General features: G+C 31.2%; 1 protein-coding gene across 1 annotated transcript; it reads right to left on the bottom strand.

The window, feature by feature from the left end:
• Nucleotides 1-6,195: 6,195 nt before the first annotated feature.
• On the bottom strand, nt 6,196-9,502 carry LOC133290192 (hyoscyamine 6-dioxygenase-like). Its single transcript, XM_061488251.1, has 4 exons — nt 9,299-9,502; nt 8,242-8,492; nt 6,590-6,911; nt 6,196-6,447 (listed from the first exon to the last, which is right to left on the bottom strand). The coding sequence occupies exons 1-4, from the start codon at nt 9,497-9,499 to the stop codon at nt 6,196-6,198; spliced, it is 1,026 nt and encodes a 341-aa protein (XP_061344235.1). The 5' UTR covers nt 9,500-9,502.
• Nucleotides 9,503-13,294: the final 3,792 nt, after the last annotated feature.

Raw genomic sequence — 13,294 nt, 5'->3', positions numbered from 1 at the left:
GGAGTACCTTTAAGATACTGAAGAATTCTCTCTACTGCCTGCATGTGTTTTTCTTTTGGATCGTGCATAAACTGACTGACAACACTAACAGCATAAGCTAGGTCTGGTCTAGTATGAGCCAGATATATCAATTTCCCAACTAGCCGTTGATATTGTCCTTTATCAACTGGAGGACTCTCTTCTTCATAGCTCATCTTGTGATTCTGCTCAATAGGAGTATTAGAGGGTTTACACCCGAGCTTTCCTGCTTCTTTGAGAAGATCAAGAACATATTTCCTCTGGCTGATAAAAATTCCTTTGCTTGAATGAGCTACTTCTATCCCTAGGAAATATCTCAGTTTCCCAAGGTCTTTGATTTCAAACTCAGAGGCAAGCCGTGTTTGCAGAATCTGTCTCTCCACAAAATCATCACCTGTGATAATAATATCATCAACATATACAAGGAGCACAGTAAGCTTCCCATTTTGGGAGTGCTTGAAGAAAAGAGTGTGATCTCCTTGGCTCTGTCTGTATCCTAAGGTCATCATAACCTTAGTAAATCTTCCAAACCAAGCACGAGGTGACTGCTTCAATCCATACAAGGCCTTTTTTAATCTACAAACTTTATTTTCCCCCTTCACAGAATCAAAACCAGGCGGGATTTCCATGTAGACTTCTTCTTCTAACTCACCATTGAGGAAAGCATTTTTCACATCAAATTGATTTATATCCCAATTGTAATGGGCAGCAAGGGATAACAAGATTCTCACTGTATTCATCTTTGCAACTGGAGCAAAGGTTTCTTCATAATCAATGCCATAGGTTTGAGTGTAACCTTTGGCCACTAATCGAGCCTTATATCTCTCAAGAGTGCCATCAGAATTATATTTCAGGGTATAAACCCATCTGCACCCTACTGCTTTCTTTCTGTTGGGTCTATCAATAACCTCCCATGTTTTATTTTTCTCCAAAGCATTCATCTCCTCTTGCATGGCTTGAGCCCAATTCCTATCTTTCAAGGCTTCATGTACTGATTTTGGGATTGCAATAGAATCTAGTGCTGAAACAAAGCTTTTATGCTGCACAGAAAGATTAGCAGAGGAAACAAAGTGGGAGATAGGGTATTGAGTACAAGAGGGACAGGAGGAACAAGTTTTCTTGTGACAAGATCTTTTTCCTTTTCTAAGAGCAATAGGTAAGTCATCAGAAGTAGAAGCAATGGGTAAGTCATTAGAGATATCAGAAGAAATAGACAAATCATGAGAGGAAATAATATTAGAATCAGAAACAGGAGATTCAGAAGAAATAGGAGATTCAGGACTTACCAGTGGTTCAGACGATTGAGGTTGCTGGTGAGACAGTATGGGTTGTATCTCAAGTGTATTTGAAGGTTCTGACACGCCAGGAGCAGACACACTAGGAAGAGAGAAGATTGATCCAGACTCAAAGAAGGAAGGGGACGAGTCTTCTGAAGAACTATTCTCCCTCTGACGATGAGGACCCAGGAAATAAGATTCGGATTCTTGAAAGGTGACATCCATAGAAACAAAAAATTTCCGACTTGGTGGATGATAACACTTGTACCCTTTTTTATAAGGGTTATAACCAAGGAAGACACACTTAAGAGCCCTAGGATCCAACTTACTCCGATGTTGTTTATGAACATGGACAAAGGAAACACATCCAAACACTCTTGGTGGAAGGCTCAGCAATATGGGAACAGAAGGAAAGAAGGAAGTCATGGAATGAATAGGACTGATATTGTTTAGGACCCGTGAAGGTAAACGGTTGATCAAAAAAGTTACAGCTAATACTGCTTCTCCCCAATAAGAACTAGCAACAGATGTCTGAAAAAGTAGTGCTCTAGCAACTTCAAGAAGGTGACGATTTTTCCTTTCAGCAACCCCGTTTTGTTGAGGGGTATCAACACATGTGAGCTCATGAATCATACCTCTGTCTGAAATGAATTGTGACATGCGTTGATTGACGTACTCAGTACCATTATCAGATCTGAGTCTTTTAATACCCTTACCAAACTGAGTCTCAACCATGTGATGAAACCGAATAAATATCTCTGGTACTTCAGACTTGTCTTTCATCAAGTATATCCATGTTATCCGAGTACAATCGTCAATAAAAGAAACAAACCACCTAGCACTTGAAACACTGTGCACTTTAGAAGGGCCCCAAACATCAGAATGGATAAGAGAAAAAGGTTCTCTGCTTTTAATAGTGCTAGAAGGAAATGACACTCGATGGTGTTTTGCAAATTCACGAACATCACAATGAAAGGTCTCAACCGACTTATTGAGAAACAGAGAGGGGAACATAGACTTCAAAAGACTAAATGGTGGATGCCCGAGACGCTTGTGATGGAGCCAAATCATAGACTCTGCAGTAGAAGGATGACGTGTCATTAATAACTGATTTTTGCTAGCATGGTCTGGAAGGAGATGATACAACCCATCCTGTTCATTAGCAACTCCAATTGTCTTCTTCGTGGTAAGATCCTGAATAAGACAATGAGAAGGAAAAAATGTGATAGAACAATTCAAATCAGTTGTAAGTTTTTGAGTGGAGATAAGATTAGTAGAAAGCTGAGGAACATAAAGAACATTTTTAAGAAACAAGGAAGGTTGAATTTGAATGTTACCAGAACCAATAACTGATTTATGGGATCCATCAGCTACGGATATAGTATGACTACCAACAGTAGGATGATAAGAACAAAATAACTCAGTACGACAAGCCATATGATCAGTTGCACCAGAATCCAAAATCCATGAGGTTTTAAAATCAGTGCAAGAAGCAAGAAGAGATATAGAACGTGTGCTCTTACCAGATAAGATCGAAGAACTATCATGCTCAGCCATTCTTTAACAAAAAAAGTTAACAACCAGCGATAAAATCAACCAAACAGAATATCAAATGACCTCTGATCAGAAAAATAATTACAGATCCAGACAGAAGACAAGAAGACGAGAAGAATGGTGGTGGTCCGGTCCAAAAACACGGCCGCACGCGCCTCCACGCGCCGGAGAAAGGAGCTGCGCGTGGGATTCACTCGCCGGGAAAGGGGCGGCGCGTGAGAGCGCGTGGATGGGCTTCGCCGGCTGAGATTTTTCTGGTGTGGTCGTCCGGTGAGCGCACACCTGTCTGTGGGTGGTCGCGGTTGAAAAGTCGCCGGAAAGTGGTCCAAACGGTGAAGACAGATCTGATTGGAGGCGATCGGAGGTGTTTTGGTCGTTTGTGGCGGAGGAACACTGCGTAGAATGATAGATCGGAGGAAAAATAAGATCAACAATGGTCCCCTTGGTCCAAAAGGTCCCCGAAAAAATTTTTCGGTGGCGGCTAATGGCGGCAAGAGGCAAAGAAATTAGGGTTTTGTTAAAAAAGAAGATAATATGTGCGGAAGCAAAGCCCTCAGATCGAGAGCTCTGATACCAACTTGAAAAGGGTATTCTAATATATTATAGAATTGTAAATAATCTGTACAAATGGTTCTCAATTTATAGAGAATATTTGACCTACTTTTAACCTAATGGGCTTGGCCCAATACAACAAAGGGCTTGGCCTAATACAACAATAAATGACTAAATAAAAACTAAATAATAACTAAATCAATATTATTTACAACAGTTTCAAAAACAAAATTCCAAAAAAATCCATATGAAAATGTTTGTTAATAATTGCAATTAATTGAGAAAAAATAAATTTTCTCTATATATAGTTGGTATCTCAATACCACTAGCTTCCACTTCTCTTTGTTTTTCTTTAGTCTTTACCATCACCGATTGCTTTTATTGGCCTTATTATCAATCGTGTAGTTGAATGCATAAAATTAATCTGTTCCTAACCAACACAAGGTCCATTCTAGAAAGTTTTAATCCACAATTAGCCCAAAATAATATGTCTAAAATGATGGTTATTTCACATAATATTAAATAGGCAGAAGACTCTGATAGAGTAATAGTTAAAGTTTAAGATAACTTTGAAGTTTATGATGCACAAATTTTGAAATGCTAAATATTTTTTAATATTTTAAAAAAATTAAGATAAAGGAATGCTTAACGTAGTCCAAAAACACAAGGATGAAGATAAAAAAAATATTTATTGACCTAAAAGCTTGAATCTTTTCTATCTCTAATTCGCGCTAAGTTTGTTTGAACATTTGCTTGATCACATGCTTACTTTTATACATATACATTGGCGGACTCCAGCGGCTCAAATGTCCGCAAGTGCGGATATAAGTGTTGTGATTTTAGTTTTTTTTGTTGTTGCAGGTTTTTATTTGTCACTTGGTTTAATATTTATATTAGAATTAAATATCATTTTAAGTCCTAAATAAAAAATATGATCCCTAATTTATTCCTTTATAAAAAAAATTAGTCTCGAGTTCTTATGAAATTCAAAGTGAATCAATTTAGTTAAAATCGTAGTTCCTCACAATTTAAAAAAAAAAACACACATTAGTCATTCAAAAAGACTAAAATGTGTCCACTTTGAATTTTATAGGGACCAGGTCACTAAATTTTTTTTGTAAGGGGCTAAAGTGGGGACCAAATTTTTTGTAATGGACCAAAAAGAGTATTTACTCTTATATTAGTTAGCAACTAAGCAACGTACAGAGATTATTAAAACAACGTAACAACTCAAATTGATTACAGAGAAAACTTATTCTTTCTCCTTTATCACGTACCCATTATCATGCTCTCTTCATCCTTTGTTTCCTTTTTCATTTTTATAAAAAGAGAGGATTGATTGCAGGTCTGACATTCTCAAATAAGTTAATCTCTAAAGATGAGGCTTTCACTGTGATTTCGCTTGCTTTCTACACAAGTAGTGTGGACTTTTTTATTCACCACTATAAAATAGAATGATGATGTATGGATGTACTGGAGTATATTCTTATATTTGTTTTGGAGTATTGGTACGATTTAGGAGGAAAAATAATTGGTCAAACTATTATCTGCAGCTTGTTATGGAAGCAATTAGATTATGAGCGAGTATATGAGAATTCATTGTTGTATGTTGCTAAAAGGAAAAGTTATCTTTAACAATCCATTATAACTATGTATTGTAGGTAGTATGTACTTATAATATTAAAATTAATTTTTTTCTCTCTCTCCTCAAACATTGTCGGCTGACATGGCGCATAATGAAAAAATGATTTTACCATTATAATCATGTATCACGGGTAACACATAGTTATAATGGGTTGCTGAATTGCTGCAGATGAATTTTTTTCAGCAACAAAAAAGTTCATAATTATAATGGGTGGTTGAATTGCTGCAGATAATTTTTTTTAAGCAACATAAAAAAAGGAACCCGATATATATATATATATATATATATATATATATATATATATATAAAGAATTAAAAATTCAGTCACTGGACCGTCCAGTGCACTAAGTTCTCCTGCGAGAACTTAGTGCAATAAATATTATATAGTGTTCTTCAGGTGTTCTCCCGGGAGAACATTGTTATAAATTTTACTATAACTGTGTTCTCGCGGGAGAACTTAGTGCACTGGACCGAATTTTACATCCAGTCACTGTACATTCACTAAACCCTATATATATATATATATATATATATATATATATATATATATATATATATATATTGGGTCAGGATCATTTTACACCAGTGTAAGTTATACTCTCAATCTTGTCCATTGATCTCACTTATATATAAGGACTCTAATTTTTTAATAATGTGAGCCATTGGATACAAGTGGATCAATGGTCAAGATTGGGTGTAAGACTTCTAACTCTTACACTAGTGGAAGATATATATATATATATATATATATATATATATATATATATATATATATATATATATATATATATATATATATATATATATAGGGGTAGGATCCTTTGACACCGGTGTCAAATTTGAAGTTTGACACCTCATCTGAGAGTCTATAGATCAAAAAATATCAATGGTGTCAGATGCTTACAAATCAGAGTCGTTGATATATATAAAAGAACCACAAAGCATAATAAATATAGGACAGAAAATTTTAAATCAAGTTCTTAAGAAAATGCTCAACTTAATAAAAAGATTGCACACAACTGTTGGGCCACAAATTAACCATTGGCCTTCATAGAGTAAATTACAAGATAAATCACTCATAAGATACTCCATCATCTTATTTATTATGTAAAAGTTAAACTGATACGAACTGTCTTGAAGGTTTCATTTTTATATTTTTTTGGAAGGTTCTAGGAGCAATTCTGGTTCAAAGTAAGGACCCTTGTTCAAAAAATTTCCTAGCAGTTCTCCAAATGTCATGGATCGGTATATGGGTGGAGAAGTTGAACTTAGCAGAGGCTTCGCAGGTTCTATAAAGGCTTCTTTTGTTGGGTTGATGAAATAAGCGATAGTGTGCCTCGCAGTGCTTGAATTTGTGATAACTCTGTGTTCAGCACCAATGAGCCTTCCATTGCTAATTATCTATACAAGTCATAGAAATATAAACTTCGTCATGGAATTAATACTTTATAATAATGAAGGTTAACTACAAACTATCAAATTAATTGTGCACTTACTCTATAGAGATGATAAATCATCATGAGCTAGATGAATAAATAAATACCTGTAGCATAAACCCCATGTTAACTACAAAGGCATTGGGAATTGGCTCAACAGGAATCCATGCCCCATCTTTGAAGACTTGAAGTGCAGTGATATCTGCTTGTTGAAGCAGAATGGTAAGAATGTTAGGATCTTTGTGCTTGGATGCTCCCAAGGTTAAACTTGGTTCAGGGCATGGAGGGTAAAGATGAGATATCACTACTGCATTTTCACTAAGTTCTCCATAGAAATATTTTGGGTCCAGTCCCAACCCTTCAGCCAGCAGATCCAAAATTTTGAGCCCCAGTTTTCTTAATTCTTGTGTATATTTCCCAACAATTTCCCTGGAAAGTGCCAAAAAAAATGTTAATTAAATTATTAAATATACAACGGCAATATGGTCCCCTAAAAAAATCTCATTTTTAAAACTTTAAATAAACAGAACATGTGTAACGCATTGAACCAAATTAACATTTTAATTTCAATTTAGCAAATCTCGCATTGAACCAAATTTTACACAATATGAAACCTTCACAAACATTAAAAAAAAAACTTGAAATTAGATGCCCTTGCAAACATAACCAGTGCAAGTGTAATGTAGGCCAACCTATCTCAACAGTAAAAATAGTGAGCTGGAATACAAATACCCCAACCCTTGTTAAAAGTTGGCTGAACCTGGTAATGAAGCTTTTAAACTTTCGACTTTTACGAATTCTGAATAATGTTTGGATTAAGTTTGGTTATATGCTATAATTAGTTAAAGTTATATGGTTTGTCTATGTAAAGAATTATTTCAACTTAAAAATTTAAGTTGGTGAGTGAGGCTACATTAATGATTTTATATATCTCTAGCATGTCTCCTCACATGAGAGCTCACTAAGCTAAAGGTAGACAATACACAAATTCATCTACCTATGCTAAGAAATTTCAGAAGAGAAAGTGGGGTGAGGATCAAATCCAGACACCGGAACTCTAATATATATGTAATGAATTATTTCAACCCAAAAGTTTAAGTTGATGGTGGATGAGACTACATTAATGATTTTATATATAACTTATAGTATAAAACCTACGTATATGCTTGTTTACTCAAAGGGAACCGGGTTAGTATTTTCAAGTTTCAACAGATTTGTTAAAAATGAACCAATGCGAGACCTACTTCACTTTTCTCCACGCCAATATGATTTAATTATGAAATAAGATAAGGGAGACAATTTCGCTTAAACTTTCTAGGAAGTGTCAGTTGTTTTTATACACCGTTATGAAAACAAGTCAATTATATGAGGAAGATTATCATTATACGGATGTTACGACGGAGGATGTAAAGTTTATCACGTCATTCTCTTATAATTATGTATTTTGAAAAGTATATAATTATAATATTAAAAAAAAAAAAATCGCCACATCAGCAATGGGTTCTGAAAAATATTTAAAGAGAAAAAAAAATTAATATTATAATAATTATAAGGAAAGTGACAGGACAAAATTTATATCCTCCAATTGTACTTACATTTACTTTATATAGAGAGAGCAAACACATCAACTTACACAAAATAACCAATGAAATGAGATAGAATCCAACACAAATGGTCAACGAAGTAGCGTACAGATTCAAATAAAAGAAATAAAATACAAATAAAAGATCAAAGATATTGGAGCTGTAGAAGAATATACCGGTATCCCGCAGGTTTCTCAGGCCAATACTCCATGAAATCTCCGGAAGGTGGACAAGGGTGTTGTAAAGAGTCCTTCCAATACAGAGCCACATCTTGATTATTCCTCCCACTACTTGTATAGAGCTTGCAGCTTCCATTTGGGTCCTTAGAGCTTTCACTTATCTTCTCATTCACAGGCATGGCATGAAATCCTTTGAAAATCCCCAGTGTATCTTCCACTAACTCCTTAGAAACTCCATGGTTGATAACCTAAAATCACAGTATTTCGGATTAATCTAACGTTACATGCAAACGTGGAATGCTTGAAGGTTAATATAAATAAATAATGGGTTTGTGTTTTCTAAAGTTACTTTAGATAACTTTATCTACTGTTCTCCGAAACGACGTCGTTTTGGGCGGAAATCATAATGTTTTTGTAATTTTAATTTATTTCAGGGTTATAATAGTCTTTATCATTCTAATTTTTTAACCCCAAAACAATGTCGTTTTGATGAACATTAGATAAAGTTATCTAAAGTAACATTAGATATTTTTTTCCCAATAAATAAACAAATATATCTGATAAGATTATTTTACGCTGATGTAAATTAAACTCTTAGACTAAGTCATCGATCATAATTATATTTAATTCACTAATTTATTGAAGATAAAGTAAATATCTTTAATCTTGAATCCTCAAGCAAAAATACGGAACCCATTTTAATTTTTAGAAAAAAAAAGTCATTGTGGTCTCTATGAAATTCAATTTTTTTGAAATTGTGGTCCCTCACAAAAAATTCAAAAAAGACTCACATTAATTCCTAAAAAAAGATGAATATAAATAATTTTTTTCTAAGAAATTAAAATAAATTTTGTATTTTTTTGTTGAGAACAAAAGAGTATTTAATGTGAGCGGTTAAATGCTTACGATTGGGCATACGACTTATGAAACTTTTATCTTTATTAAGTTGATCTATATTAAAAAATAATATATAATAAACGTAAGCAAAGTGGAGAAAGAAACAGCAGTGAACAATAAAATAAAATAAAATTGTAGGAGTGCACAATAATTGAACCTGGAAAAATCCAAACTCCTCGGAGGCCTTCATAACGTCCCTTATGATATCATCTCGATCATGTCCTCCAATGTCTATCACTGGAATATTTATGCCGGTGGCAATTACAGCATTACCAGGTCTTCTTTCTGGTGGTTGCACATAAGATGGTGGCACCGATGAATGAAGATTGTACCAGCTAGACACAAGCTTGCGATCCATGTTCTTAATGCTTAGCTGCCTTTGGAGCTTGAGTAACACACAGTTCAGAAATGGTCACCGGAGGAAACATAATATATAGACATAAAAAAAGACCCTTTTTTATAATAAAAAAGACCCTCTTTTATAATATAAAAAAGGTATTAAATGTTTTTAATATTTACAGGGAAGGTTATATTTACAAACTTTAGTTTACAAAGTCTTACAAACTACAATATGTCTGACCGGTCATACTTCAATCAAGAGTGTATAACCGGTCAAACTGAGTGTAATTTGTAAAAAAAAATTGTAAACAGATTATTCCTTTATTTATATTATTGGAACTTAAATACAGTACTGATATTGATATATATATATATATATATTAGGGATATGTTATTCTATCTATCTTTTATTCTTTCTATCTTTGTCTATCACTCTAAAAGACCATTAGATCATAATCTTAATTAATATTTATATTTCTCTCAGATTCAGATCTAACGGTATTAATATGTCTGACCGGTCATACTTCAATCAAGAGTGTATGACCGGTCAAACTTAGTGTAATTTGTAAAAAAAAATTGTAAACAGATTATTCCCTTATTTATATTATTGGAACTTAAATACAGTACTGATATTGATATATATATTTGGGATATATTATTCTATCTACCTTTTATTCTGTCTATCTTTGTCTATCACTCTAAAAGACCATTAGATCATAATCTTAATTAATATTTATATTTCTCTCAGATTCAGATCTAACGATATTAGAGAATAATAAGTAAAGGTAGGCTAAAAAAAAAAAACGTAAAATAACATATCCCTGTATATTATATAATAGGAATGCATTAGTGAGCATAAATCCAATCCACAAGAATATAGGTTTTTTTTATTTACCTCTACCTACTTTCAATTTTCTACTTTTAAGGATTTTCTAATTAAAATATTTCATTTTAGAAAAATGCTCTCTTTTTAAAAGAATATTAATTTTAAAATTATTTTCTATAAAAGACATACTTTCTATATACTTCAATTTTTTCTAAACTATTTCCTTTAAAAATATGATTTATAATTTATGTATAATAAGACATATGATTTTAAAATTTTATTTAAAAATATGATATTCTCAAACACATTTTTACATTCAAATGATGAAAATGAAAGTTAAGTTTAATAGCAAATATTCATGCTTTCCTTTATAAGAAATTACTTTAAAAACTACTTTCTATAAAATACCAACTTTCTATTCTTCAATTTTTTTCTTTTTTCAAACTATTTCCTTTAAAATATGATTTCTAATTTATGTTTATAAGATTTTTAAGAATTTCTTATAAAATTATTTTCTTTAAAAAAATTATTTTCTTAAACACATTTTTCACTTTAAAATAATAAAATGAAAGATATGTTTAGTAGCCAATATACATGCTTTCTTTTTATAAAAGAAAATTACTTTTAAATACTATTTTCTACAAAATAGTTGCTTTCTATACTTCAAAACTTTATTTTTTTAAAACTATTTCCTTTAAAAAATTATTTCTAATTTATGTTCTATCTAATTATGATTTCAAAACTTTCTTTTAAAATATATTGTCTTTTTTCAAACAAATATTTTACTTTCAAATAATAAAGTGATGTCTAAGTTTAATAGCTAACATAGATACATTATTTTTTAGAAAAATTACTTTTAAAAACTATTTTCTATAAAGTGCCTTCTTTCAATACTTCCAAAAAAATTAAACTATTTCCTTTAAAAATATGGTTTATAGTTTATATTTATTAGTTAATAAGGCATATAATTTATAAAATTTCCTTAACGAAATTATTTTTTTTAAACACATTTTGAACTTTCAAAATATAAAAATGAAAGTTATGTGTATTGGCTAATGAGAATTAAATAATGATTTTAGGACCCTTTTGTGTTTTTTTATCATTCGATCTTTTTACCAATTTGAGGATCATATTTATAAATATATAATCTGTTATTTTAAAATTTAATAGATTTTATTTTCCTTTTATGCTATCATTTAAAAGCATATCATTATTATCCAGTGGAAAAGTTCAGTTGACAACACAGGCCGAATAAGTGAAAAAGAATCTATATTTGATTCCCACCAAATACATCTTTAAGGAGGAGCTTGAAACTTTAACTTGTGAAAATATCAAAGAGAGGTAGTTAAGGTCGATATACTAAAAAAAAGTAAATTAAAGGCCATTTAACAAATGTACTTGTTTGTTTACGGGTTTAACGAGTATAATGTTGCATGATATAAAAAAAATTTCCTACACTCACCATAAAAAGGAGAGAGAAAATGAAATAATGAAAGAGAAAAAAAAAATGTGAATCCCACCTCTTAATTGTGTATGTAGAAAAATTTTCTTACATCATGTAACATTATACTCATAAAACCCTTTGTTTATTATTGGATCACTACCAAAATTTTCAAATTTTTAAGTTCTTATTAATTTAAAATTTAAAAGATTAAATTTATTGTATTAAACAAAATTGACAAGTGACATGTACAAAAAAATAAAAAAAAATAACAAAATTGAGAAGTCGACGGTCCAGCTCACCATCCAATTTGAAGCGGATGTTGAGTTGAACTGGACTGACAAAATATTGGGTCGACATATATGATGTTCAATTGGGCCCGACTCAAAATAACATGGTCCAAATTAAGCAGTCCTTTTGACACCTTTGAATATAAAATATAAATAAGGCAATTCTAATTATGAAGGATATTTTGTGAATATAAAGTAAAAAATATTAAAGACTTATTTTGGATTGGCATTTTGGGTTAATTATGCGGTTGACTCTCACCGCAGGACTTAATATCCATATCACCAAATATTTTCCTAATTCTTTCTTATAACTTTATCTCATTAATGGTTGATATATATTGTTTCGCAATTGGTGTAGGATCCACTTGCATGCATTATGCATAGTCATTAGGGAAGTAAATTAAATAGGTTAAATGACTTATGAGGCACCTACAGGACCGGAGGCCTACCTCAAATTGTACCAAACTTAGGCTATGTAGTAATACATAATTTCATTTGATGATAATATAAAAAAAAAAGGTTTTATACTAAGAATGATATAATATTTAAGGCCGTGCTATCATGTAATTTTATATTGATTCTATATTTAATAAATTTAATTATATAATATATCAACATATCATTAAAAATAAATATTTTTTATATTGAAAATGCATCAAAATCAAATATATGTTAATTATCATTATAAACAAGGAACATAAACAAGTGATTTCTTTACATGTGTGGACCCAGAAAATGTTAAGGGGATAGCTAATTATGGGCTGGAGGTTTTTGTAACATTAATCATTTGAAAACAAGTGGGACCGCACATTTGTGGTTGATAATTTATGTTATACGATAAAAATGGTGTTAATCAAATATATTATTTTTAAAAGTGGTTAATTATACTATTAAGTACAAGTTGTTAATTTTATTAAAGAAAAGTATCAATCATCTAAATTCATTATTAATAAAATGATAAAATAATAAAAATACTTTTTTATTTTTGAATGTCTTAAAAAGTATTCATTCAATAATGTCAACAAATTGAAATACAATTTAAATTTTTGTGCTTTATTTTTCACATTCAAACATTTATACAAATAAATTAAAGATTAAAAAGAACATAATTTTAAATATTTGAAAATGAGTCTCTTTATTATATTTTATAAGATTAAAAAATATTTGAATTAATTTATTTTTTTATTATAGTTTTTTAAAATATAAATAAATCAATTCAAACACATAGTGAATATTTATATGTTAAGTAAAAAATTC

This window comes from Gastrolobium bilobum, unplaced genomic scaffold (assembly GCF_033153095.1).
Source record: "Gastrolobium bilobum isolate Gb01-03AN ecotype WA unplaced genomic scaffold, APGP_CSIRO_Gbil_v1 utg17055, whole genome shotgun sequence".
NCBI classification, from domain to species: domain Eukaryota; kingdom Viridiplantae; phylum Streptophyta; class Magnoliopsida; order Fabales; family Fabaceae; genus Gastrolobium; species Gastrolobium bilobum.
Note: the sequence above shows the minus strand (reverse complement) of the source record. Positions and strands in the feature narration are given on the sequence as shown.

Excerpts from the sequence above, each read along its gene's own strand:
- LOC133290192 (XM_061488251.1), bottom strand. The coding sequence starts at position 9,499 with ATGGATCGCAAGCTTGTGTCTAGCTGGTACAATCTTCATTCATCGGTG. Across the intron at positions 8,493-9,298 it reads AGGAGTTTGGATTTTTCCAG|GTTATCAACCATGGAGTTTC; the intron begins GTTCAATTATTG and ends CTGTGATTTTAG. Across the intron at positions 6,448-6,589 it reads ACATGGGGTTTATGCTACAG|ATAATTAGCAATGGAAGGCT; the intron begins GTATTTATTTAT and ends TGACTTGTATAG.